This window comes from Pseudonaja textilis, unplaced genomic scaffold (assembly GCF_049901715.1).
Source record: "Pseudonaja textilis isolate UNSWEBS1 unplaced genomic scaffold, rPseTex1.2 PTEXSCF23, whole genome shotgun sequence".
NCBI lineage: Eukaryota > Metazoa > Chordata > Lepidosauria > Squamata > Elapidae > Pseudonaja > Pseudonaja textilis.
The window spans coordinates 1,168,854-1,191,509 of NW_028262868.1; the positions used below are offsets into that span (position 1 = coordinate 1,168,854).

The 22,656-nt window shown below is 52.5% G+C and overlaps 1 protein-coding gene across 1 annotated transcript; it reads left to right on the forward strand.

Annotated features, from left to right (window-relative positions):
* The first annotated feature begins 2,782 nt into the window (after positions 1-2,782).
* Positions 2,783-21,157, forward strand: MEPCE (methylphosphate capping enzyme). The gene is given in 5 exon segments (XM_087919006.1): positions 2,783-3,989; positions 3,992-4,626; positions 19,224-19,442; positions 19,665-19,789; positions 20,896-21,157. Coding segments are annotated over 5 exon segments (2,082 nt in total). The 5' UTR covers positions 2,783-3,133; the 3' UTR covers positions 21,143-21,157.
* Positions 21,158-22,656: the final 1,499 nt, after the last annotated feature.

The following is a 22,656-nucleotide window of genomic DNA, read 5'->3' on the forward strand; positions in this document are numbered from 1 at the left end:
TCCTGGGTGGGTTTAAATGAAAAATATTCTTATTTGAAAGGTTTTTTTTTAAAGACAAACTTTTTGGGGTTGGGGGTTGCTCTCATTTTGTCTTGCTTGTTCCAATCTCTACCAATAGTTCTCCCCCTCATAAGATGCCTGAGGGAATCTTCTCACAAAAAGGGGATAAAGGAGATTATCTTGGGGCTTCAAAAGGATTTTTTTCTTTTTTTGAGGATGATGCCAGAGGCCATTTTCTTGGCTTGGAACAAAAGGTTGAGCCTTCCTACTTTTCTGTCTGACTAAATTCTGACTAAATTTTGGCGAGAAGAGCTCCCGTAAAAGTGAAATAAATAAAAATATTAGCCCGGGAGGGACTTGTCTTGGACCAGCAAAAGCTACATTGGCAGCAGAAGTCAAGGAATCTCGACAAGGCTTTTTTGAGGTTGAACAAAAAGTGCCCTGTGCGGCCTCAGGATTCCCATCCTTTTTCTCAGTTTGCTTTTAATGGCATTTTGACGGCAAAGAAAATGTTGCGAAATTAAGAATTAAAAAGCCCTCTCCGGGGCGACGGAGGGGATTTTAAGGTGGATTTTTGAGGCTCTGGTATCCACGACAAAGCAAACCTGGCACCTCAGTGCTTTTTTTCCTCGCCTCAGCATTTTTTTTTTCCTGAGGTAAAAAAGAAAAAAAAGCGTGAGGCGGACAAGAAGCGGGGCTTTTTGCGTCCTATTTGTGCTACAAGGACATATATTTGTGCTTTAAAGCTCAATATTACCTCAGTATTTTTTTAAAAAAAAAGTTAATTTTTTTTTTGCGCCTCTAAAGTGAGTTAAAAAAAACAAAACAAAACCAGCGAACGAGAAGCAAGCGGGCACGCGCGCACCCACTCTTGGCCTCTAACGCGCAGGCGCGAGCCCCTCCCTCCGCACATCCGGGCCTCTCCGCTGCCTCGAAGGGGGCGTGTCTATCTCTCGCGCGCGCTTCTCTAGTACTGAGTCATGGAATGTCCGGGACCCGCTTGTCGCGCCTCAAGCTCGCGCGCTGCGCACGCGCACAAGAGGCCGGGTTGAGCGGCTGGGATCGAAACGCTTGTTCGCCGCCATCCGCGGGGGCAAATTGCGGGTTTTGGCGCCGTGGCTCGGGAAAATCCCGCCCTTTTGCACCCTCTTTCCAGGAAGGAAAGGCGGTTGGCCGCCTGCTCTTTTGCAGGCACTCGCTTACGGAACCAGCTGCACAGGCTTTCGTGGAGGGCGAAGAGGGTTCTGCGCCTAACTGGGCTTGCAAAAAAAAATAAAAATCCAGAACAACACAGGGCAATTAGGAGGTGTGTGTTATGTGTGTGGTGGTGGGGTTTGGGCATTTAGCTTGGATTGATCCGCTACCGTTGCAAAAAGAGGGTGAGTTTGCACCAAGCTGCACAGCTTTGGTGGAGGGCGAAGAGGTTCTGCGCCTAATTGGGCTTGCAAAAAAATAATCCAGGGCAGTTAGGAGGTGTGTATATGTGTGTGTGTGTGTGTGTGGTGGTGGTGGTGGGGTTTTGGGGCGTTTAGCTTGGATTGATCCACTACCGTTTGCAAAAAGAGGATGAGTTTGCACCAAGCAAGCCAGCTCATCTCGAAATTCTGGCTTGCAGGAAAAACAACTCACAACGTGCGGAAGCGTTGTGGTTGCGTATCTATCTGGAGGCGAGCAAAAGAGGGTGCAAGTCACGCTAAAACAGACTGGGAAGTAAAGCGAGAGAGAGGATGGCGTGGGCGTTTTCGATTACAACTCCCCCAATCTTCCGCAGGCCGGCCAAATATGCAAAGGCTGGGGATAATGGGGCTTGCAGTCCAATACGTTGCACCCGACCCATGCAAAGGCTCAAAATCCTAAATCTATCGAGGAGGGGGGGCAGATTTATTGCCCGCACGCTCTTCATAGCAATAGACCTTGCTTATATACCGCTTGACTGGGCCTTTATAGCCCCCTCTAAGCGGTTTATAGAGTCGGCACACACCCCCACCCCCAAAAAAAGAAAAAAAACAATCTGGGTCCCTAAACTTGCTTTCCTAAGGCAGGAGGAGTGGCAGAGTGACGGTCGCCTTCCGCGCATGCGCAGCCTGGACGCTCGGAAACTACAAGTACCGGGAGGCTTTGCAAAAGCCCGAAGCGGGGTGGGGGTCACGTGACCCTCCACAACTTGCCCATATTGGGAGCCCTTGGCTGCTTGCCGCTGCTGCTGTCGTTTGTTTACATGCGAGGCGGGATTTGCTCCTTTGAACGAGGCAAACATCCGTCCCTGCAGCCAACGAGGAAAAGTTTCCGCTTTGGAGACTGAAATGAACGCCCGCCAAGAGGACTAGAAGCCTTAAGAGAGACTTTTTCAAGTGGCCCTGCTGTCACCTTTTACATTCTACAATTGAGGAATATGATTTCCATCCTTAAAAAAAATAAATAAAAGTAAACATTCCCCTAGGAGGAAGGTAAGCTTTAGTAATACTGTCACGGGCCACGTGACAAGCCCCGCCCTCCGCAAACAAGGACCTTCGCCCACACTTTTGGAGAAAACGATCTCGGCCCGCTGATTGGTTCAAGACACGGTACACCACTTCCCCTATTGGTCGAAAAGGGGGAAAAGGAGGCGGGAGCAAGAAGGGGGGGGGAAAGGAGGCGGCTTCTGGAACGCCCCGTAGAGCAGATTCCCGTTGGCTGGCGTGTGGGGGAAGCCGTCGCGAGCTCCGATTGGCCGAGGCCGCGCCGGAGGGGCGCGTCTCCTTTCGGTCCCGCCCTCCGCGTATATAAATCCCCGTCGCAGGGGGAGCGGGCCATCGCGGGAAAGCGGTAGGCGCGGAGCGCTCTTGCTCGGGCGGGCGTCGGGTTGCGCGCGCGCATGCGTGGCGGTGGGGGGAAAAAGGAGAGAGAGAGAGAGAGAAAAAAAAGAGACGTCTCGACGCATGCGCGGCGGGCTCTGAGGCGAGCGGCCAGGGAGCACCGCGGCTGCGCCGCGCGGGGGCTGCCGGGACAGCGGCGGCTCGCGCGCGCGTCCGCACGGCGCAGGCGTAGAAGCACCGCCGTCGAGGGGCGGAGAAGGAGGGAAGGAAGCGGCCGTCTGAGGCGGCCGCCGCCGCCGTGAGGAAACCGAGAACGGCGGCGGTTGGGCCGGCCAGGCATGATCAAAATGGCCACGGACAAGGAGACCTTCCTCGTCCCGGCGCCTCCTCCCCCGTTGCTGAAGGCCCGGCCCGAAAACGAGACGCCTGAGGGGCCGTTATTACCTCAGCCGTCGCCTCACGAAGACCCGCAACGCCGCCAAGAGCAGCTCCAACGGGCCCGTAACGGTTTCCAAGCCGGGCCTCGGGCCTCAGGAGGCGGAGGCGGCGGTGGGGGCAAACGTCGTAACAGCTGCCACGTCGGGCCTTTCAAAGCGCCGGCCTTCAAGCGCCGCCGCCGGGTCAACTCGGAGTGCGACCCGGTCCTCCCGTCGGAGTTTCTGCTGGGCGGCAACATCTTCGACCCTCTGAACCTCAACAGTTTGCTGGACGAGGAGGTCAACCGGGCCCTCAACGCCGAGACCCCCAAATCTTCCCCCTTGCCGGCCAAAAGCCGGGACCCCGTGGAGATCCTCATCCCCAAGGACATCACCGACCCGCTCAGCCTCAACGCCGCCCAGGAAGACACCCCGGTGTTGGCTTCGCCTCTCAAAGCCGGGCGGAAGAGGCACCGGCACCGGGGCAACAACCAGCGGGCTTTGGGGGGCTCGGAAGTGGGGGGTTCCTCCTCTTCCTCTTCCTCCTCCTCTGCCCCTCCCAACACCACCACCACCACCTCTTCCTCCTCCTGCAGATCCTGCCAAAAGGCCGCCTGCAACGGGGCCACCCCTCAGCCCTACGAACTCAACACCGCCATCAATTGCCGGGACGAGGTGATCTCCCCCCTGCTTTCCCTGGAAGGAGGAGGAGGAGGTGGAGGAGAGAGGGGAGACGGGGCAGAGCCTCCCCTGGCCCAGCCGGCTTCCAGGAGCACCTCCTGCCTTCTTCATCCTCCTCTTCCTCCTCCCATCATCACCATCACCACCACCACCACCATCGCAAAAGGCGCCGGACTTGTAGCAAATCGGAGGCGGCGGCAGCGGCGGCGGGCGGGCGGGGAGGCAGCCCCCCGCAAGCTGCCTCCCTTCCTCCTCCTCTTCCTCCTCCTCTTCCTCCTCCTCCTCAGCGGGCCTCCCGCCACAAGTTCCAGTACGGCAACTACTGCAAGTACTACGGTTACCGGAACCCGGATTGCGAGGACATCCGGCTGCGGTCCTTGAAACCCGAGTGGTTCCGAGGCCGGGAGGTCTTGGATGTGGGTTGCAACGTGGGCCACCTCAGCTTGAGCGTGGCTAAAAAATGGGAGCCCGCCCGGCTGGTGGGCTTGGATATCGACGGGGCTTTGATTCACTCGGCCCGCCAGAACATCCGGCATTACCTCTCGGAGGAGGAGCAGCGGCGGTGGCGACGGCAGCAGCAGCCGCCGCCCCAGGACAGTCAGGGCGACGGGGAAGGGGTCAAGAAGAGCTTCCCGGCTTCGCTGACGGCCAGCCGGGGTCCGATTGCTGCCCCCAGGGTGCCCCAGGACGGGGTGGACGCCACGCTCTTCCCCAACAATGTCATCTTTGTCCAGGTGAGAGAGCCTGCCCCACCTTTGGGGCCAGGTGGGGTTCACTCTTTGCCCCACCCCCCCAGTCCTGCAGACCTGGCTCTCTAGACCAGGGGTGGGCAAACTTTTTTGGGGGGCCTCATTGACTTTTCAAATTTGACAGACGGCCGCCACCTGGTGTCGAAATGCCTGTCGTTACAGGTCAAAATCAAATGAATGCAACCATTCAAATCATTCACATCAAACCTTAATTCTGTACCGATCTTCGGCGGGCCGATTCAAAAGACCCAACGGGCCGGATGTGGCCCCCGGGCCGTAGTTTGCCTACCCTGATCTAGACCAACCCCCTGCTTGGAATAACGGGGGTTGGATGGGGCCTTGGAGGTCATCTAGTCCAACCCCCCCTGCTCGGAATAACGGGTTGTCAGGGGCCTTGGAGGTCATCTAGTCCAACCCCCTGCTCGGAATAACAGGGGTTGACAGGGGCCTTGGAGGTCATCTAGTCCAACCCCCTGCTCGGAATAACAGGGGTTGGCAGGGGCCTTGGAGGTCATCTAGTCCAACCCCCTGCTTGGAATAACAGGGGTTGGAGGGGTCTTGGAGGTCATCTAGTCCAACCCCCTGCTCGGAATAACTGGGGTTGGTAGGGCCTTGAGAGTCATCTAGTCCAACCCCCTGCTCGGAATAACGGGTTGGCAGGGGCCTTGGAGGTCATCTAGTCCAACCCCGCCTGCTTGGAATAGCAGGGGTTGGCAGGGACCTTGGAGGTCATCTAGTCCAACCCCTGCTTGGAATAACTGTGTGGTGTGGTGTGGGTGTTGTGTGTCATGTGTGTCTAACCCCTGCTCGGAATAACGGGTTGGCAGGGGCCTTGGAGGTCATCTAGTCCAACCCCCTGCTCGGAATAACGGGTTGTCAGGGGCCTTGGAGGTCATCTAGTCCAACCCCCTGCTCGGAATAACGGGTTGGCAGGGGCCTTGGAGGTCATCTAGTCCCACCCCTGCCCTGCCGGAATAACGACTGGCAGGGGCCTGGAGGTCATCTAGTCCAACCCCGCCCTGCTCGGAATAACGGCTTGGCAGGGGCCTTGGAGGTCATCTAGTTCAACCCCCTGCTCGGAATAACGGGTTGGCAGGGGCCTTGGAGGTCATCTAGTCCAACCCCCTTGCTCGGAATAACGGGTTGGAAGGGACCTTGGCTGGCCCACGTGGGCTAGAGCTGGGCTTTTCTGTGTGTGTGTGTGTGTGTGTGTGTGTGTGTGTGTTTGTTTGGTGGTCTCTTGTCTTCTGGCCACAAGGAACTCTTCCAGATCTTTCTTCACGCGTACATGAATACATCCGTAAGGCTTTATTGGCAGAGTGACACAACCTACTTCTTGGGAAGCTAGCAAAAAGGTGGGATAGGTATAGCACCACCCTAGATGGACTGGCAACCAGCTGACAAACCGTACTCAAGGAGTAGTCCTGAAAGGGTCTAAGTCTACATGGAAGAAAGGAAAGAAGCAAGGAAGGAAGGAAGGAAGGAGGAAAAGAGAGAGAGAAAGAAGGAAGGGAGGAAGGAAGGAAGGAGGGAAGGAAGAAAGAAAAAGAAAGAAAGAAAAAGAAAGAATAATTGTCCTAGATAAAGTGTGCTCTTTCAAGGTTGTGAATGAATGAATGAATTCTTTATTGGGGAAGTGTGTTTAATGGAAAGAAGGAAGGAGGAGGGAGGAGGGAGGAAAAAGAGATAAAGAGAAAGAAGGAGGGAATGGAGAATGAATGAATGAATGAATTCTTTATTGGCCAAGTGTGTTTAAAGGAAAGAAGGAAGGGGGGAAAGGGAAGGGATGGAGAAAAGGAAGGAAGGAAAGAAGCAAGGAAGGAGGGAGGAGGAAAAGAGATAAAGAAAAAGGAAGGAAAGGGGGAATGGAGAATGAATGAATGAATGAATTCTTTATTGGCCAAGTGAATGTTTAAAGGAAAGAAGGAAGGGGGAGGGAGGGATGGAGAAAAGGAAGGAAGGAAAGAAGCAAGGAGGGAGGAGGAAGGAAAGAAGAGAAAGAAAAGAAAGAAAGAAAGAGAGAAAGGCAACTTGACTTGGAACCGCTGACGTCTCACCAGGAGACCTTTAACCCCATCAAACTTCCACATTTGTCTCTCCTGGGTCCTCGGGAAGGACTGGGGAGGGGGAGAAAAAGGCCAAATCCAGTCTCAACATCTGGATGGCTTGGAAACCACCTATAATAATAATAATAATGCAGCCTTTGAGCCACACCGGCCTATCTTAGGTGTTTGGGAAGGGGACTCCATAGGCAGTCCAAAAAAAATGCCACATCCAGCCTGAACATCTGGCTCAGCGTGCAACGGACCAGAATAGCGAGAGGCCCCTTGGGGGCGAGCCCCAAACACCTGGGAACATCCCTTGAACGCCGTCGGCGTTGACCAAAGCCTTCCAGTATTTGAGGGCAGAGGGGGTTGGACTAGATGACCTACAAGGCCCCTTCCAATTCATAATCTGATTTTAAGGAACAAAAGGACCAGGGGAGACAGGAGAGCAGCCTTCCAGTATTTGAGGGCAGAGGGGGTTGGACTAGATGACCTACAAGGTCCCTTCCAACTCATAATCTGATTTTAAGGAACAAAAGGACCAGGGGAGACAGGAGAGCAGCCTTCCAGTATTTGAGGGCAGAGGGGTTGGACTAGATGACCTACAAGGTCCCTTCCAACTCATAATCTGATTTAAGGAACAAAAGGACCAGGGAGACAGGAGAGCAGCCTTCCAGTATTTGAGGGCAGAGGGGTTGGACTAGATGACCTACAAGGCCCCTTCCAATTCATAATCTGATTTTAAGGAACAAAAGGACCAGGGAGACAGGAGAGCAGCCTTCCAGTATTTGAGGGCAGAGGGGGTTGGACTAGATGACCTACAAGGTCCCTTCCAACTCATAAAAATCTGATTTTAAGGAACAAAAGGACCAGGGAGGCAGGAGAGCAGCCTTCCAGTATTTGAGGGCAGAGGGGGTTGGACTAGATGACCCACAAGCTCCCTTCCAACTCTGTTCACCTGACTTTCAGGGAGAGACAGGAAGGCAGCCCTCCAATATTTGAGGGAGGGGCTGCCCAGAGAGGAGGAAATGGGGGTGGGGGGGTCAAGGTCTTGTCCAAGGCCCCTTTGAAGCCACCCAAGGAATAATGGATGGAAACTGACCCAAGGAGAGAGGTCATTCAACCTGGAAATAAAGGCGGGATTTTTTTTCCGGACCGTGAGAACCACCCAGCAGAAAATACGAAAAAGTCAATAGAAGCAAATTAAATACCAAAAGTCAACAGGGAGAGACTAAGTGGCCTTCAGGAGCCTGTGGGAGCTTCATCCCTGGAGGCTTTCCAGCAGAGAGTCCCATCCATCAAGAATTGGTGTAAGCTTTCCCGTGGGTGGTTTGTTTTTTTGGGGGCAGACTAGATGACCTCCAAGGTCCCTTTCCTACTCAGGAGGATCTGTCCCGCCGCTCCAGTGAATTTTGAGCCAGCCCCACTTAAATTCCCTTCAGCTGCCCAGCCTGTGGAGGTGGTTGGTGCCGGGCGGGTCTCTTCCTCCAGGAGGGGTGGCCGAAGGGGTGTGTGTGTGTGTGTGTGTGTGTGTGTTGTGGGGGAAAGTTTGGTCATCTCTGATCAGATTGGGGTCCTTAGGGGTTGTGGGGGTGTGTGTGTGGAAGACTGGAAGGTACTGGGAAAGGTCTGGTGGCAGTGGTGGGGGGAAGAAAGGAAGTAATTGGTGGCATAACTGTGTGTGTGTGTGTGTGTGTGGAGATGGATCAGGACACAGACAGACTGGAAGATACTGGGAAAGGCCTGGTGGTAGGTGGTGGGGGAGGAATTGGTGGCATAACTGTGTGTTTGTGTGTGTGTGTGTGTGTGTGTGTGGAGATGGATCAGGACACAGACAGACTGGAAGATACTGGGAAAGGCCTGGTGGTAGGTGGTGGGGGGAGGAATTGGTGGCATAACTGTGTGTTTGTGTGTGTTTGTGTGTGTTTGTGTGTGTGTGTGCACGTAGATGGATCAGGACACAGACAGACTGGAAGATACTGGGAAAGGGCTGCTGGTGGTGGTGGTGGGGAGAAAGGGGGGTATCTTTGTCCATGATGGGTGGTCAAAGGTGTGTGTGTGTGAAGCTTGGTCATCTGTGATCAGATTGGGGTCCTTGGGAGTTCTGGTGGGGTTGTGGGTTTGTGTGTGTGTGTGTGTGTGTGGAGATGGATCAGGACACAGACAGACTGGAAGATACTGGGAAAGGCCTGCTGGTGGTGGTTGGGGGGAGGAAGGGGTGGTGGCATAACTGTGTGTGTGTGTGTGTGTGTGTGTGTGTGTGTGTGTGGAGATGGATCAGGACACAGACAGACTGGAAGATACTGGGAAAGGCCTGCTGGTGGTGGTGGTGGTGGTGGGGAGGAATTGGTGGCATAACTGTGTGTGTGTGTGTGTGTGTGTGTTGTGGGGGAAAGTTGGGTCATCTCTGATCAGATTGGGGTCCTTGGGGGTTGTGGGGTGTGTGTATGTGTGTGTGGAAGACTGGAAGATACTGGGAAAGGCCTGCTGGTGGTGGTTGGGGGAGGAAGGAATTGGTGGCATAACTGTGTGTGTGTGTGTGTGTGTGTGGAGATGGATCAGGACACAGACAGACTGGAAGATACTGGGAAAGGCCTGCTGGTGGTGGTGGGGGGAGGAATTGGTGGCATAACTGTGTGTTTGTGTGTGTTTGTGTGTGTGTGCACGTAGATGGATCAGGACACAAGACAGACTGGAAGATACTGGGAAAGGCCTGCTGGTGGTGGTGGGGAGGAATTGGTGGCATAACTGTGTGTTTGTGTGTGTGTGCGCGCACGTAGATGGATCAGGACACAAGACAGGCTGGAAGATACTGGGAAAGGCCTGGTGGTAGGTGGTGCGGGGAGGAATTGGTGGCATAACTGTGTGTGTGTGTGTGTGTGTGTGTGTGTGTGTGCACGTAGATGGATCAGGACACAGACAGACTGGAAGATACTGGGAAAGGCCTGCTGGTGGTGGTGGTGGGGAGAAAGGGGGGTATCTTTGTCCATGATGGGTGGTCAAAGGTGTGTGTGTGTGTGAAGCTTGGTCATCTCTGATCAGATTGGGGTCCTTGGGAGTTCTGGTGGGGTTGTGTGTGTGTGTGTGTGTGTGTGTGTGTGTGTGTGGAGATGGATCAGGACACAGGCAGACTGGAAGGTACTGGGAAAGGCCTGCTGGTGGTGGTGGTGGTTGGGGGGAGAAAGGAAGGAATTAGTGGCCTAACCGCGTAGCCAACCAGGTCAGGTGGCACCGGATGGCCAGGAGGAGGAGGAGGAGGAGGAGGAGGAGGAGGAAGAAGAAAACCCCTGCCTCAAAAGGGAAGGCTGCTCTCAAGATTTTCTTCCCCCAAAAAAAACCCCAGCATCTGCAGGGCAACAAGGACTGGGGTGGGGTGGGGGGTTGAGATACTGGGGAAGGGGCCTTGGGACCAGAGAGCAGCCTTCCAAAAGTTGAGGGCAGAGGAGGGTTGGACTAGATGACCTTATGAGGTCCCTTCCAACTCAGAATCTGATTTGAAGGAACAAAAGGACCAGGGGAGGCAGGAGAGCAGCCTTCCAGTATTTGAGGGGCAGAAGGGGGGTTGGACTAGATGACCCACAAGGTCCCTTCCGACTCCGTTCATCTGACTTTCAACTGATTTGAAGGAACAAAAGGACCAGGGGAGGCAGGAGAGCAGCCTTCCAATAGTTGAGGGCAGAAGGGGGTTGGACTAGATGACCTACAAGGTCCCTTCAACTCATAATCTGATTTGATGGAGCAAAAGGACCAGGGGAGACAAGAGACCAGCCTTCCAATATTTGAGGGCAGAAGGGGTTGGACTAGATGACCTACAAGGCCCCTTCCAACTCATAGTCTGATTTGAAGGAACAAAGGACCAGGGAGGCAGGAGAGCAGCCTTCCCAATAGTTGAGGGCAGAGGGGGGGTTGGACTAGATGACCTACAAGGTCCCTTCCAACTCTGTTCATCTGACTTTCATCTGATTTGAAGGAGCAAAAGGACCAGGGGAGGCAGGAGAGCAGCCTTCCAGTATTTGAGGGGGGTTGGACTAGATGACCTACAAGGTCCCTTCCAACTCTATTAATCTGACTCTAATCGGATTTTAAGGAACAAAAGGACCAGGGAGACAGGAGAGAGTATTTGAAGGTGGGGGGTTGGACTAGATGACCTACAAGGTCCCTTCCATTCATCTGACTTTCATCTGATTTCAACAGCAGATAACAGCAGATAAGAGATAATCAGAGTTGGAAGGGACCTTGGAGGTCATTTAGCCCAACCCCTCTGCCCTCAAATATTGGGAAGGCTGCTCTTCTGTTTCCCTGGTCTTCTTGTTGCTTAAAACCAGATGAAAGTCAGATGAACAGAGTTGGAAGGGACCTTGAGGTCATCTAGTCCACCCCACCCTCAAATATTGGAAGTCGGCTCTCCTGTCTCCCTTAATCCTTTTCTTCCTTAAAATCAGATTATGAGTTGGAAGGGACCTCGTAGGTCATCTAGTCCAACCCTCTGCCCTCAAATACTGGAAGGCTGCTCTCCTGCCTCCCTGGTCCTTTTGTTCCTTAAAATCAGATTTTTATGAGTTGGAAGGGAGCTTGTAGGTCATCTAGTCCAACCCCGGCTCTCAAATATTGGAAGGTTGCTGTCCTGCCTCCCCTGGTCCTTTTGTTCCTTCAAATCAGATGAAAGTCAGATTCACAGAGATGGAAGGGACCTTGGAGATCATCTAGTCCAACCCCTCTGCCCTCAAATACTGAAAGGCAGATGAAATTATGAGTTGGAAGGGACCTTGTAGGTCATCTAGTCCAACCCCCTCTGCCCTCAAATATTGGGAAGGCTGCTCTCCTGCCTCCCCTGGTCCTTTTGTTCCTTCAAATCAGATTATGAGTTGGAAGGGGCCTTGTAGGTCATCTAGTCCAACCCCCCTGCCCTCAAATATTGGAAGGCTACTCTCCTGCCTCCCCTGGTCCTTCTTCTCTTCCCTAGACCAGCCAGGCCCACTTCCTGCAACCGTCCATTGTCCGTTTTAGCTTCCAGTCCCCTCAATTCCTCCCGGGTTGCTCTTCTCTGCCCTCTTTCCAGAGTCTCAAGGGCAGCTCTTTTGGGGTGTGTGTGTGGGGTAAACCTTTTGGCCTCCTCATGAGTCAAGGATCCCCCCCCTTTTCGATGCTGACCCAAACCCCAGGCCCCGCGGGTGACCCGATCCTTGGCTCCTTCCCCAGGGATAAAAAGAAAAATTAAAAGAAAGAGGAAAAAGAGAAACTTCTTCTTACCGAGAGCCTGTTGTGCTGAGTTTCAATTCAGCCCCCTGCCCCTTTTGGGTGCAGCTGACCTCCCCTCCCTCCTTCCCTCCTCCCAGCCCTGCTGGGCTTCCCTGGCGCTCCAGCCCAAGGCTGAGGGAGGGAAAGTGGGGGTGGGTGGGGTGGAGATCTTGCAGCTGGGCTGAGTTTCAAGGCTGCAGAGCCTCCCCCACCCCCCCACCCCCAAAAATCAGTCTCCCAAGGCTGGTGTGTGGCCTCCTGGCTGTGGAAGGATCAGCTCCTCCCTGCTTTCTCTGGGTGGGTGGCTGGCTGAGCTGTCCCTGGCCTTCCTTCCAAGGGGGAGAGGAGAGAGAGAGAAAGGGAAAGGGAGAAAGAAAGAGTGGGGGAGAGAGAGAGAGAGAGAGGAAGAAAGAGGGAGAGAGAGAGAAAGATAGAAAGAAATAGAGTGGGGGAGAGAGAGAAATAAAGAGGGAGAGAGAAAGAAAGGGGAGAGTGAAAGATAGAAAGAGTGGGGAGGGGGAGAGAGAGAGGAAGAGAGAAAGAAAGGGGAGAGAGAGAGAAAGATAGAAAGAAATAGAGTGGGGGGAGAGAGAGAAATAAAGAGGGAGAGAGAAAGAAAGGGGAGAGTGAAAGATAGAAAGAGTGGGGAGGGGAGAGAGAGAGAGGAAGAGAGAGAAAGAAAGGGGGGAGAGAGAGAAAGATAGAAAGAAATAGAGTGGGGGGGAGAGAGAAATAAAGAGGGAGAGAGAAAGAAAGGGGAGAGTGAAAGATAGAAAGAGTGGGGGAGGGGGGAGAGAGAGAGGAAGAGAGAGAAAGAAAGGGGAGAGAGAGAGAAAGATAGAAAGAAATAGAGTGGGGGGGAGAGAGAAATAAAGAGGGAGAGAGAAAGAAAGGGGAGAGTGAAAGATAGAAAGAGTGGGGAGGGGAGAGAGAGAGAGGAAGAGAGAAAGAAAGGGGGAGAGAGAGAGAAAGATAGAAAGAAATAGAGTGGGGGGGAGAGAGAGAAATAAAGAGGAGAGAGAAAGAAAGGGGGAGAGTGAAAGATAGAAAGAGTGGGGAGGGGAGAGAGAGAGAGAGGAAGAGAGAAAGAAAGGGGGAGAGAGAGAGAAAGATAGAAAGAAATAGAGTGGGGGGAGAGAGAGAAATAAAGAGGGAGAGAGAAAGAAAGGGGGAGAGTGAAAGATAGAAAGAGTGGGGAGGGGGAGAGAGAGAGAGGAAGAGAGAGAAAGAAAGGGGGAGAGAGAGAGAAAGATAGAAAGAAATAGAGTGGGGGGGAGAGAGAGAAATAAAGAGGAGAGAGAAAGAAAGGGGAGAGTGAAAGATAGAAAGAGTGGGGAGGGGGAGAGAGAGAGAGGAAGAGAGAGAAAGAAAGGGGGAGAGAGAGAGAAAGATAGAAAGAAATAGAGGGGGGAGAGAGAAATAAAGAGGGAGAGAGAAAGAAAGGGGAGAGTGAAAGATAGAAAGAGTGGGGGAGGGGGAGAGAGAGAGAGGAAGAGAGAGAAAGAAAGGGGAGAGAGAGAGAAAGATAGAAAGAAATAGAGTGGGGGGAGAGAGAGAAATAAAGAGGGAGAGAGAAAGAAAGGGGAGAGTGAAAGATAGAAAGAGTGGGGAGGGGAGAGAGAGAGAGGAAGAGAGAGAAAGAAAGGGGGAGAGAGAAAGATAGAAATAGAGTGGGGGGAGAGAGAGAAATAAAGAGGGGAGAGAAAGGAAGGGGAGAGTGAAAGATAGAGTGAGGAGAGAGAGAAAGAAAGGGGGAGAGAGAAAGAGAAAGAAATAGAGTGGGAGAGAGAGAAAGAGAGAAATAAAGAGGGAGAGAGAAAGGGGGAGAGAGAAAGAGAGAAATAAAGAGGGAGAGAGAAAGGGGGAGAGAGAAAGAGAGAAATAAAGAGGGAGAGGGGGGAAGAGAAAGAGAGAGAGACAAATAGAGGGAGAGAGAAATAAAGAGAGGGAGAGAGAAATAGAGCGGGAGAGAAAGAAAAACAGAGAGAAAGAAATATAGAGGGGGAGAGAGAAAGAAAGAAACTAAGAGGGAGAGAGAGAGAGAGGAATAAAGAGAGGGAGAGAGAAATAGAGCGGGAGAGAGAGGAATAAAGACAGAAAGAGAAAGAGGGAGAAAGGAAGAGAGAGGGAGGAAGAGGGAGGGAGGGAGAAAGGGAGAGAGAAAAAGGGAGGGAAGAGGAAGGGAGGGAGAAGAAGGGAGAGGGAGGGAAGAGGGAGAGAAAGGGAAGAAAGGGGGAGGGAGGGAAGAGAGGAAGGGAGGAGAAGGAGAGAGGGAGAGAGGAAGGGGAGAGGGAGGAAGAAAGGGGAGGGAGGGAGGAGAGGAAGGAGGGAGAAGGAGAGAGAGGGAGGGAAGAGGGAGAGAAAGGGAAAGAGGGAGGGAGGGAAAGAGGGAGAGGGAGAGAGAGGGGGATAGAGAGGGAGGGAGGGAGACAGAAGGAGGGAGGGGGAAAGAGAGAGAGAGAGAGAGAATTTCCCCAGAAAGTCCCCACCGACAATAGCCTGCACTTCAGTGGGACTCCAAGGTCTCCTGGTGGCCGAAGCAGCTCCCAAAGTGTGATGGGTTTTTTTTTTTGTGTGTGTGTGTGTGTGTAGTATGCAGGATGCCCGTATCTTGCAGCGGCTGAAGCTTTCCGAGCAGTCTTCAAGGGCAGCCTCCGAGAGAATGCTTGGCAGTCATCCACCAGGATGATGTGGGGACTGGAGGATGAAACATACAAGGAACGGTTGGGAACCGGGCCTGGCTAGTCTAGGAAAGAGAAGGACCAGGGGAGACAGGAGAGCAGCCTTCCAAGATTTGAGGGCTGAAGGGGTTGGACTAGATGACTCTACAGGGTCCCTTCCAACTCATAATCTGATTTTAAGGAACAAAAGGACCAGGGGAGACAGGAGAGTGGCCTTCCAATAGTTGAGGGCAGAAGGGGTTGGACTAGATGACCTACAGGGTCCCTTCCAACTCATAATCTGATTTTAAGGAACAAAAGGACCAGGGGAGACAGGAGAGCTGCCTTCCAATAGTTGAGGGCAGAAGGGGTTGGACTAGATGACCTACAGGGTCCCTTCCAACTCATAATCTGATTTTAAGGAACAAAAGGACCAGGGGAGACAGGATAGCGGCCTTCCAATACTTGAGGGCTGAAGGGGGCTGGACTAGATGACCTACAGGGTCCTTCGAACTCTGTTCATCTGATTTTAAGGAGCAAAAGGACCAGGGGAGGCAGGAGAGCAGCCTTCCAATATTTGAGGGCTGAAGGGGTTGGACTAGATGACCCACAAGGCCCCTTCCAACTCTGATTATCCATGTCTATATTCATCTGGGTGAGGGGCCCGAATGCAGGCTGCCCCGATCCTGGGATGAATGCGGTTGGCACACAAGGCGCAGAGAATAGAATAGAGAGCAGAAAAAGAATAGAATTAGAATTAGAATTCTTTTTATTGGCCAAGTGTGGTTGGACACACCAGGAATTTTGTCTTTGGTGCAAATGCTCTCGGTGTACATAAAAGAAAAGGTACATTGGTTAAGAATCAAGAATCATAACATACAACACTTAATAATTATAATAGTCACAGGGTACAATCAGCAATCTAATATTCATTAATCCATTTTAATTTGTTTTATTTTCTAACCACTGATAAAATAAATTAGAATAGAATAGAATAGAATAGGATATGATCCTTTTATTGGCCAAGTGTGATTGGACACCCAAGGAATTTGTCAGTGTAAAACCTCTCAGTATACATAAATGGAAAGATATATTAGTTAAGAATCAAGAATCATAATGTACAATGCTTAATAATAATAGTCACAGGGTACAATCAGCAATCTAATATTCATCTAATCCATTTTAATTTGTTTTATTTTCTAACCACTGATAAAATAAATAGAATAGAATAGAATACTTTATTGGCCAAGTGTGATTGGACACCCAAGGAATTTGTCGGTGTAAAACCTCTCAGTGTACATAAATGGAAAGATACATTAGTTAAGAATCAAGAATCATAACGTAAAACACTTAATAATAGTCACAGGGTACAATAAGCAATCTAATATTCATCTAATCCATTTTAATTTGTTTTATTTTCTAACCACTGATAAAATAAATAGAATAGAGTAGAGTAGAGTAGAATAGAATAGAATAGAATAGAATAGAATAGAATAGAATAGAATAGAATCGTTTTATTGGCCAAGTGTGATTGGACACACAAGGAATTTGTCTTGGAGTAAAACCTCTCAATATACATAAAAGAAAAGATACATTCGTTAAGAATCAAGAATAATAACATACAACACTTAATAATAATAGTCACAGGGTACAATCAGCAATCTAATATTCATCTAGTCCATTTTAATTTGTTTTATTTTCCAACCACTGATAAAATAAATTAGAATAGAATAGAATAGAATAGAATAGACTACTTTATATTGGCCAAGTGTGATTGGACACCCAAGGAATTTGTCTTGGTGTAAAACCTCTCAATATACATAAAGAAAAGATTCATTCGTCAAGAATCAAGAATAACGTACAACACTTAATCATAATAGTCCCAGGGTTACAATCAGCAATCTAATATTCATCTAATTCATTTTAATTTGTTTTATTTTCTAACCACTGGTAAAACAAATTAGAATAGAATAGAATAGAATAGAATAGAATAGAATAGAATAGAATAGAATAGAATAGAATACTTTATTGACCAAGTGTGATTGGACACATTTGTCTTGGTGTAAAACCTCTCAGTATACATAAAAGAAAAGAGACATTTGTTAAGAATCAAGAATCCTAACGTACAACACTTAATCATAATAGTCCCAGGGTTACAATCAGCAATCTAATATTCATCTAATTCATTTTAATTTGTTTTATTTTCTAACCCTGATAGAATAAATTAGAATAGAATAGAGGAGGAGGAGGAGGCCTTCTTTGGACTCAGGGTGCAGGGGATACAAGTCCTTCCGGGAAGGCAGGCCGGTTGCAATTGTATTTTTATTTTTATTTTTATTTTATTTTTATTTTTTTATTTTATTTATTTTTCCCCCCTCCCCTGCAGTCCTCTTTACTCTCCGTGGGTCGAGTAGTAGTCTGCGAGTAGCAGAAGCGACGAACCGGACAGCGAGCAGAGGTGCCGAGGACGGACTCCGTCCCTTCCTCGGTAGAGAAGGTTGGGAGGAGAACCAGTTTGTGTACCTGGGTGTGTGTGCGCGTGTGCGAGGAGTGTGTAAAATAGACTCCCGGCCGTCTTTGGGGATTTCTGGGGTGCGGCGTAGAGTATATACTCTGCACGCGGGGCAAAGGGCCTTGAGCGTCCCAGCGCTGCCCTTCCCAGAGCGGTGTGCGCGTGTGCGTGCATGTGTGTGTGTGTGTGTGTGTGTGAGTGTCTGTGTGTGTGTGTTCCTCCTCCCAACTGGGGCAGCTTTCAAAGCTCCTGGACTTCCTTGGGGGATGCTGGGAGTTGAAGTCCCCGAGTCTTTTTTTTTTTCCATTCAAAAAAAAAGGAAAAGGGAGCAAATTATAACAACAGGGAGACCTGTGTGTGTGTGCGCGCGTGCGTGTGTGTGTGTGTGTGTCCCTAACTGGGGCTCCCTCGAGGTTGGGTTGGGGTCTCTTCCACCCCCTTCGGACACCCCTGCTTCACGCTCTTTGGGGCGGTGGGGGCAAGGCCAGGCGATGCTTTGGCAGCAAGGCAAGAACGCACACGCGCACGCACACACAGGTGCTGTGTTTGGGGAGAGGGGCTGTAGCAAAAAAAAAAACCTGGAGCACCTGACCAACCGCCGGCTTTTTCCTCCTCCTCTTCCTCCTCCTCTTCTCCTCTTCCTCCTCTTCTCCTCCTCCTCTCCTCCTCTACCTCTTCTTTCCTCCTCTTCCCCTCCTCCTCCCCCTCCTCCTCTTCCTCCTCTTCCTCCTCTTCTCCTCCTCTCCTCCTCTACCTCTTCCTTCTCCTCTTCTCCTCCTCCTTTTCCTCCTCCTTCCTTCTCCTCCTCCTCCTTTTCCTCATCTTCCTCCTCCTCCTCCCCCCTCCTCCTCCTTCCCCTCCTCTTCCTCCTCTTCTCCTCCTCCTCATATCTCTTCCTTCTCCTCCTCTTTTCCTCCTCTTCCTTCTCCTCCCCTCCTCTTCCTCCTCTTCCCCTCCTCCTCCCCTCCTCCCCTTCCTCTTCCTCCTCTCTCCTCCCCCTCCTCCTCTTCCTCCTCTTCTCCTCCTCCTCCTCCTCCTCCTCTTCCTCCTCCTTTTTCTCATCTTCCTCCTCCTCCTCCTCCCTCCTCCTCCTCCCCCTTCTCCTCTTCCTCTTCTCCTCCTCCCCCTCTTCCTCCTCTTCTCCTCCTCCTCTCCTCCTCTCCCTCTTCCTTCTCCTCCTCCTTTCCTCCTCCTTCCTTCTCTTCCTCCTCCTCCTTTCCTCATCTTCCTCCTCCTCCTCCTCTCCCCTTCTCCTCCTCCTCTTTTCCTCCTCTCTCCTCCTCTACGCCTTCCTCCCCCTCCTCTTCTCCTCCTCCTCCTCTCCTCCTCCTCTACCTCTTCCTTCTCCTCTTCTCCTCCTCCTTTCCTCCTCCTTCCTTCTCCTCCTCCTCCTTTTCTCCTCTTCCTCCTCCTCCTCCCCCTCCTCCTCCTTCCCCTCCTCTTCCTCCTCTTCTCCTCCTCCTCTATCTCTTCCTTCTCCTCCTCTTTTCCTCCTCTTCCTTCTCCTCCCCCTCCTCTTCCTCCTCTTCCCCCTCCTCCTCCCCCTCCTCCCCTTCCTCTCCTCCTCCTCTCCTCCCCTCCTCCTCTTCCTCCTCTTCTCCTCCTCCTCCTCCCTCCTCCTCTTCCTCCTCCTTTTTCTCATCTTCCTCCTCCTCCTCCTCCCCCTCCTCCTCTCCCCCTTCTCCTCTCCCTCTTCTCCTCCCCTCCCCCTCTTCCTCCTCTTCTCCTCCTCCTCTCCTCCTCTCCCTCTTCCTTCTCCTCCTCCTTTTCCTCCTCCTTCCTTCTCTTCCTCCTCCTTTTCCTCATCTTCCTCCTCCTCCTCCTCCTCTCCCCTTCTCCTCCTCCTCTTTTCCTCCTCTCCTCCTCTACGTCTTCCTCTCCCCTCCTCTTCTCCTCCTCCTCTCCTCCTCCTCTTCCTCTTCCTCCTCCTCCTCTTCCCCCTCCTCCTCCTCCTCTTCCTCCTCCTTCTCCTTTTCTTCCTCCTCTTCCCCCTCCTCCTCCTCTCCCTCCTCCTCCTCCCCTCCTCTTCCCCTCCTCCCTCCTCCTCTCCCTCCTCCCCTTCCTCCTCCCCTCCCCTCCTCCTCCTACCCCTCCCCTTCCTCCTCCTCCTCCTCTCTCCCCCCACAGGGCAACTACGTCCTGGAGCGGGACGAGCTGCTGTCCGCGCAGAAGGCGGAGTACGACGCCATCCTCTGCCTGAGCGTCACCAAGTGGGTGCAGCTCAACTGGGGCGACGAAGGGCTGAAGCGTCTCTTCAAGCGGGCCTACCGGCACCTCCGGCCCGGCGGGCTCTTCATCCTCGAACCCCAGGCCTGGTCCTCCTACAAGAAGAGGAAGAACTTGACGGTGAGCGGGAGGGGAGGGGAAGAGGAGGAGAGGGAGGGGAAGGGTTGGATCCTCACCCCCTTCAACCCTCCCCGGGGGGAGAGAGAGACGGTCCACCCTCGTCTTCGAAGACCCCTGAGCAAGAGGGGAGCTGTCTGCCTTCCCACCTCACCCCCCCAAACCACCCCTGGGGGCCACCTTCCTCGCAGGTGTAAATCCTCTCCCCTTACTCCTCGTGTGTAGGAAACCATCTCCAGGCACTATCACCGGATCAAGCTGAAGCCCGACCAGTTCCCGGCTTACCTGACCTCGCCGGAAGTGGGCTTCTCCAGCTACGAATTGGTGGCCATGCCCAGGAACACCTCGAAGGTGAGGCGGGGCGGGCGGGCGGGGCGGGACCCCCAAAGCCACTTCCCCCCCCACCCTCCCCACCCACACAGACACACACACCCCGAGTAAAAGGGGACCGGCCAGAGCCTCCACCTCCGCCTCCCTCCCTCCCTCCCACGGCTCGATCTTGACTCTAGAAAGGAGGATTGGAATCCAGGGGGATTCTGGGTAGTGTATTGGGGGATTCTGGTAGTGTATTGGGGGACTGGAATCCAGGGAGGATTCTGGGTAGTGTATTGGGGGGGACTGGAATCCAGGGGGATTCTGGGCAGTGTATCCAGGGGGGATTCTGGTGTAGTGTATTGGGGGTGCTAGAATCCAGGGGGATTCTAGGTAGTGTATTGGGGGCTGGAATCCAGGGGGATTCTGGGTAGTGTATCCAGGGGGATTCTGGGTAGTGTATTGGGGGGTGCTAGAATCCAGGGGGATTCTGGGTAGTGTATTGGGGGACTGGAATCCAGGGGGATTCTGGGTAGTGTATTGGGGTGCTAGAATCCAGGGGGATTCTGGGTAGTGTATTGGGGGCTGGAATCCAGGGGGATTCTGGGTAGTGTATTGGGGGACTGGAATCCAGGGGATTCTGGGTAGTGTATTGGGGGACTGGAATCCAGGGAGGATTCTGGGTAGTGTATTGGGGGGGACTGGAATCCAGGGGGATTCTGGGTAGTGTATTGGGGGACTGGAATCCAGGGGATTCTGGGTAGTGTATTGGGGGACTGGAATCCAGGGGGATTCTGGGTAGTGTATTGGGGGACTGGAATCCAGGGGATTCTGGGTCGTGTATTGGGGTGGGACTGGAATCCAGGGGGATTCTGGGTCATGGGGGCCTCCCCTCCCTCTCCCCCAACCCTCCCCCTCCCCACTTCTCCGCCATCTTGGCCCCACTTTTTGCCTTGGAAGCATCCTTCGGTGGGCTTATTCCCCACTCAGGTTTTGGGGTGGGGGGCTCTGAGTACCACATGGGGTGGGGTCTGACCTCTCCCCTCCCTCTCCCTGCTCACTAACCGGGCCTTTTTCTCCTCCCCTCCCTCCCTCCTTCCTTCCTCCCCTCCCTCCCTCTCTCCCTCCCTCTCTCTTCCATCACAGGCTTCCAGCGCCCGATCTATCTCTTCCGCAAGGCATCCCGGGACGACGCCTTGAGGACCCCCCTTGTTCTTCAAAGCCCCCTCTCCCCTCCATGTGCCAGGAGGAGGAAGAGGAGGAGGAGGATGGACCAGACCTCCCCTCCCTCCCTCCTCCCTCCCTCCCTCCCTCCCTCCTTCTCCAGCCAGAGAGAAAGAGAGAGAGGTACCCACAATGGGGGCTTTTGGGGGATGGATTTTGGAGCCTGATTTTTCCTTTTTGGGGGTGGGGTTTTTTTGCAGCACCCATGGGGAGGGGAAGGGAAAGGTCTGTCTATATTTGGGGTGGGGAGGAGAAAAGAAATGGGGTTGTCTAAGAGACCCCAAAAAAGGCAGTTATAACATACGCCCAGGATTGGGCTTTAGTTTATTTTCATTTTTTATTTTCTTTTTCCAAAACAAAAGGGAACAAATATTTTTGGGGGAGGGGTTGGGGGCTTAGACACACCTCACCCCCCAATAGCCAGGCCTTTGATATTTGGGGTGGGGCCTGTTTTTGGGGGTCAAATGAGAGAATAGGAGGACAGATAAGTTGTCCCAACGCCGTCGCGTTGAGGTTGCTATCACCGGATCCCCGTTGGTTGCCATTTTTGAAAAGGGTGGGGGTCTTTTATTGGGAGTGAGTGGGGGGTCCTAAGAGGCCTTCCCCCTTTTTGGGGGCTCAGCTGATCTCTGTGAGGTCCCCTTTCGCGCCAGTCGCTCCGGTCTGATTTGCAATTGGCTGCCATTATTTTCTCTCTCTCTCTCTCTCTCTCTGTCTCTTTCTCTCCCCCACCTCGGGAAAACACCCCCCTCCCATTTCACCCCTCTCTCACCCCTGAGCAATGCCTTGCCTTTTGGGGGTGGGCAAAAGCCCCAAAAAAAAAAACAAGGACCCCATTAGTACTAAAGCGATCCTTTGTTTGAACGGAGTTTTATCTTTAAAAAAAGAAGGTTGGATTCTATATATATAAATAAAACCTACCCGTGATGACCGGCTGAGGTGCCCCTTTCTTTAAAAAAATAAATAAAAATAGAGGTTTTGGGGGTTGGCCCTTGGAAGATGGGCCAAGGGGCCTCGAGGTGGGGTCAGGCTAGATGACCTCCCCGTTCCTTCCCTCCCCAATCTCTTGGAGGATGGGTCTCTTGAAGCCGAGTTGCCTCTCTTCTCTCCGCCCGGCAGCGAAGTCGAACGGACAGGTTCGCTTTAGGGACCGATCGGAGTCCCGACGGGCGCTGAACAACAACGACGGGGACTTGCGACCGCTGTTTCCCCTTAACGACGGTTGCCAGCGATTCATTCCCCCCGTGGTTAGAAAAGCTTTGAGACAACTGAGGCAGAGTTAGCGACGGTCGCAGCGTCGTGTGTGTGTGTCACTTCGATCCCCTTCTGACCAGGAACCAACTTCCGTCGGAGAATGGGTGGGATTCACTCAACGACCGCTCTGGACTGCGGCGATTCCTGGGGGTCAAAAGGGTCGTAAAACGGGGCCACTGAAAGGGTTTAGCGATGGGGACGTTGTGTGTGTCCGTCCCGTTGCAGCCGTAACGCAAGGGGCTGGCTTGGGTGCAACGTGAAGACTTGGTGGACTTCAACTCCCAGAATCCCCCATTCCACCATACCTCCTCCTTCCTAGAGCGGAGAGATTGCAGAGGAAGGGATAACCAAAGAGAGGAAGCGGGCAGAGAGAGAGTTGGAGACCTTAGCGAAGCTGAAGGGGGGAATTCTGGGAGTTGGAGTCCTC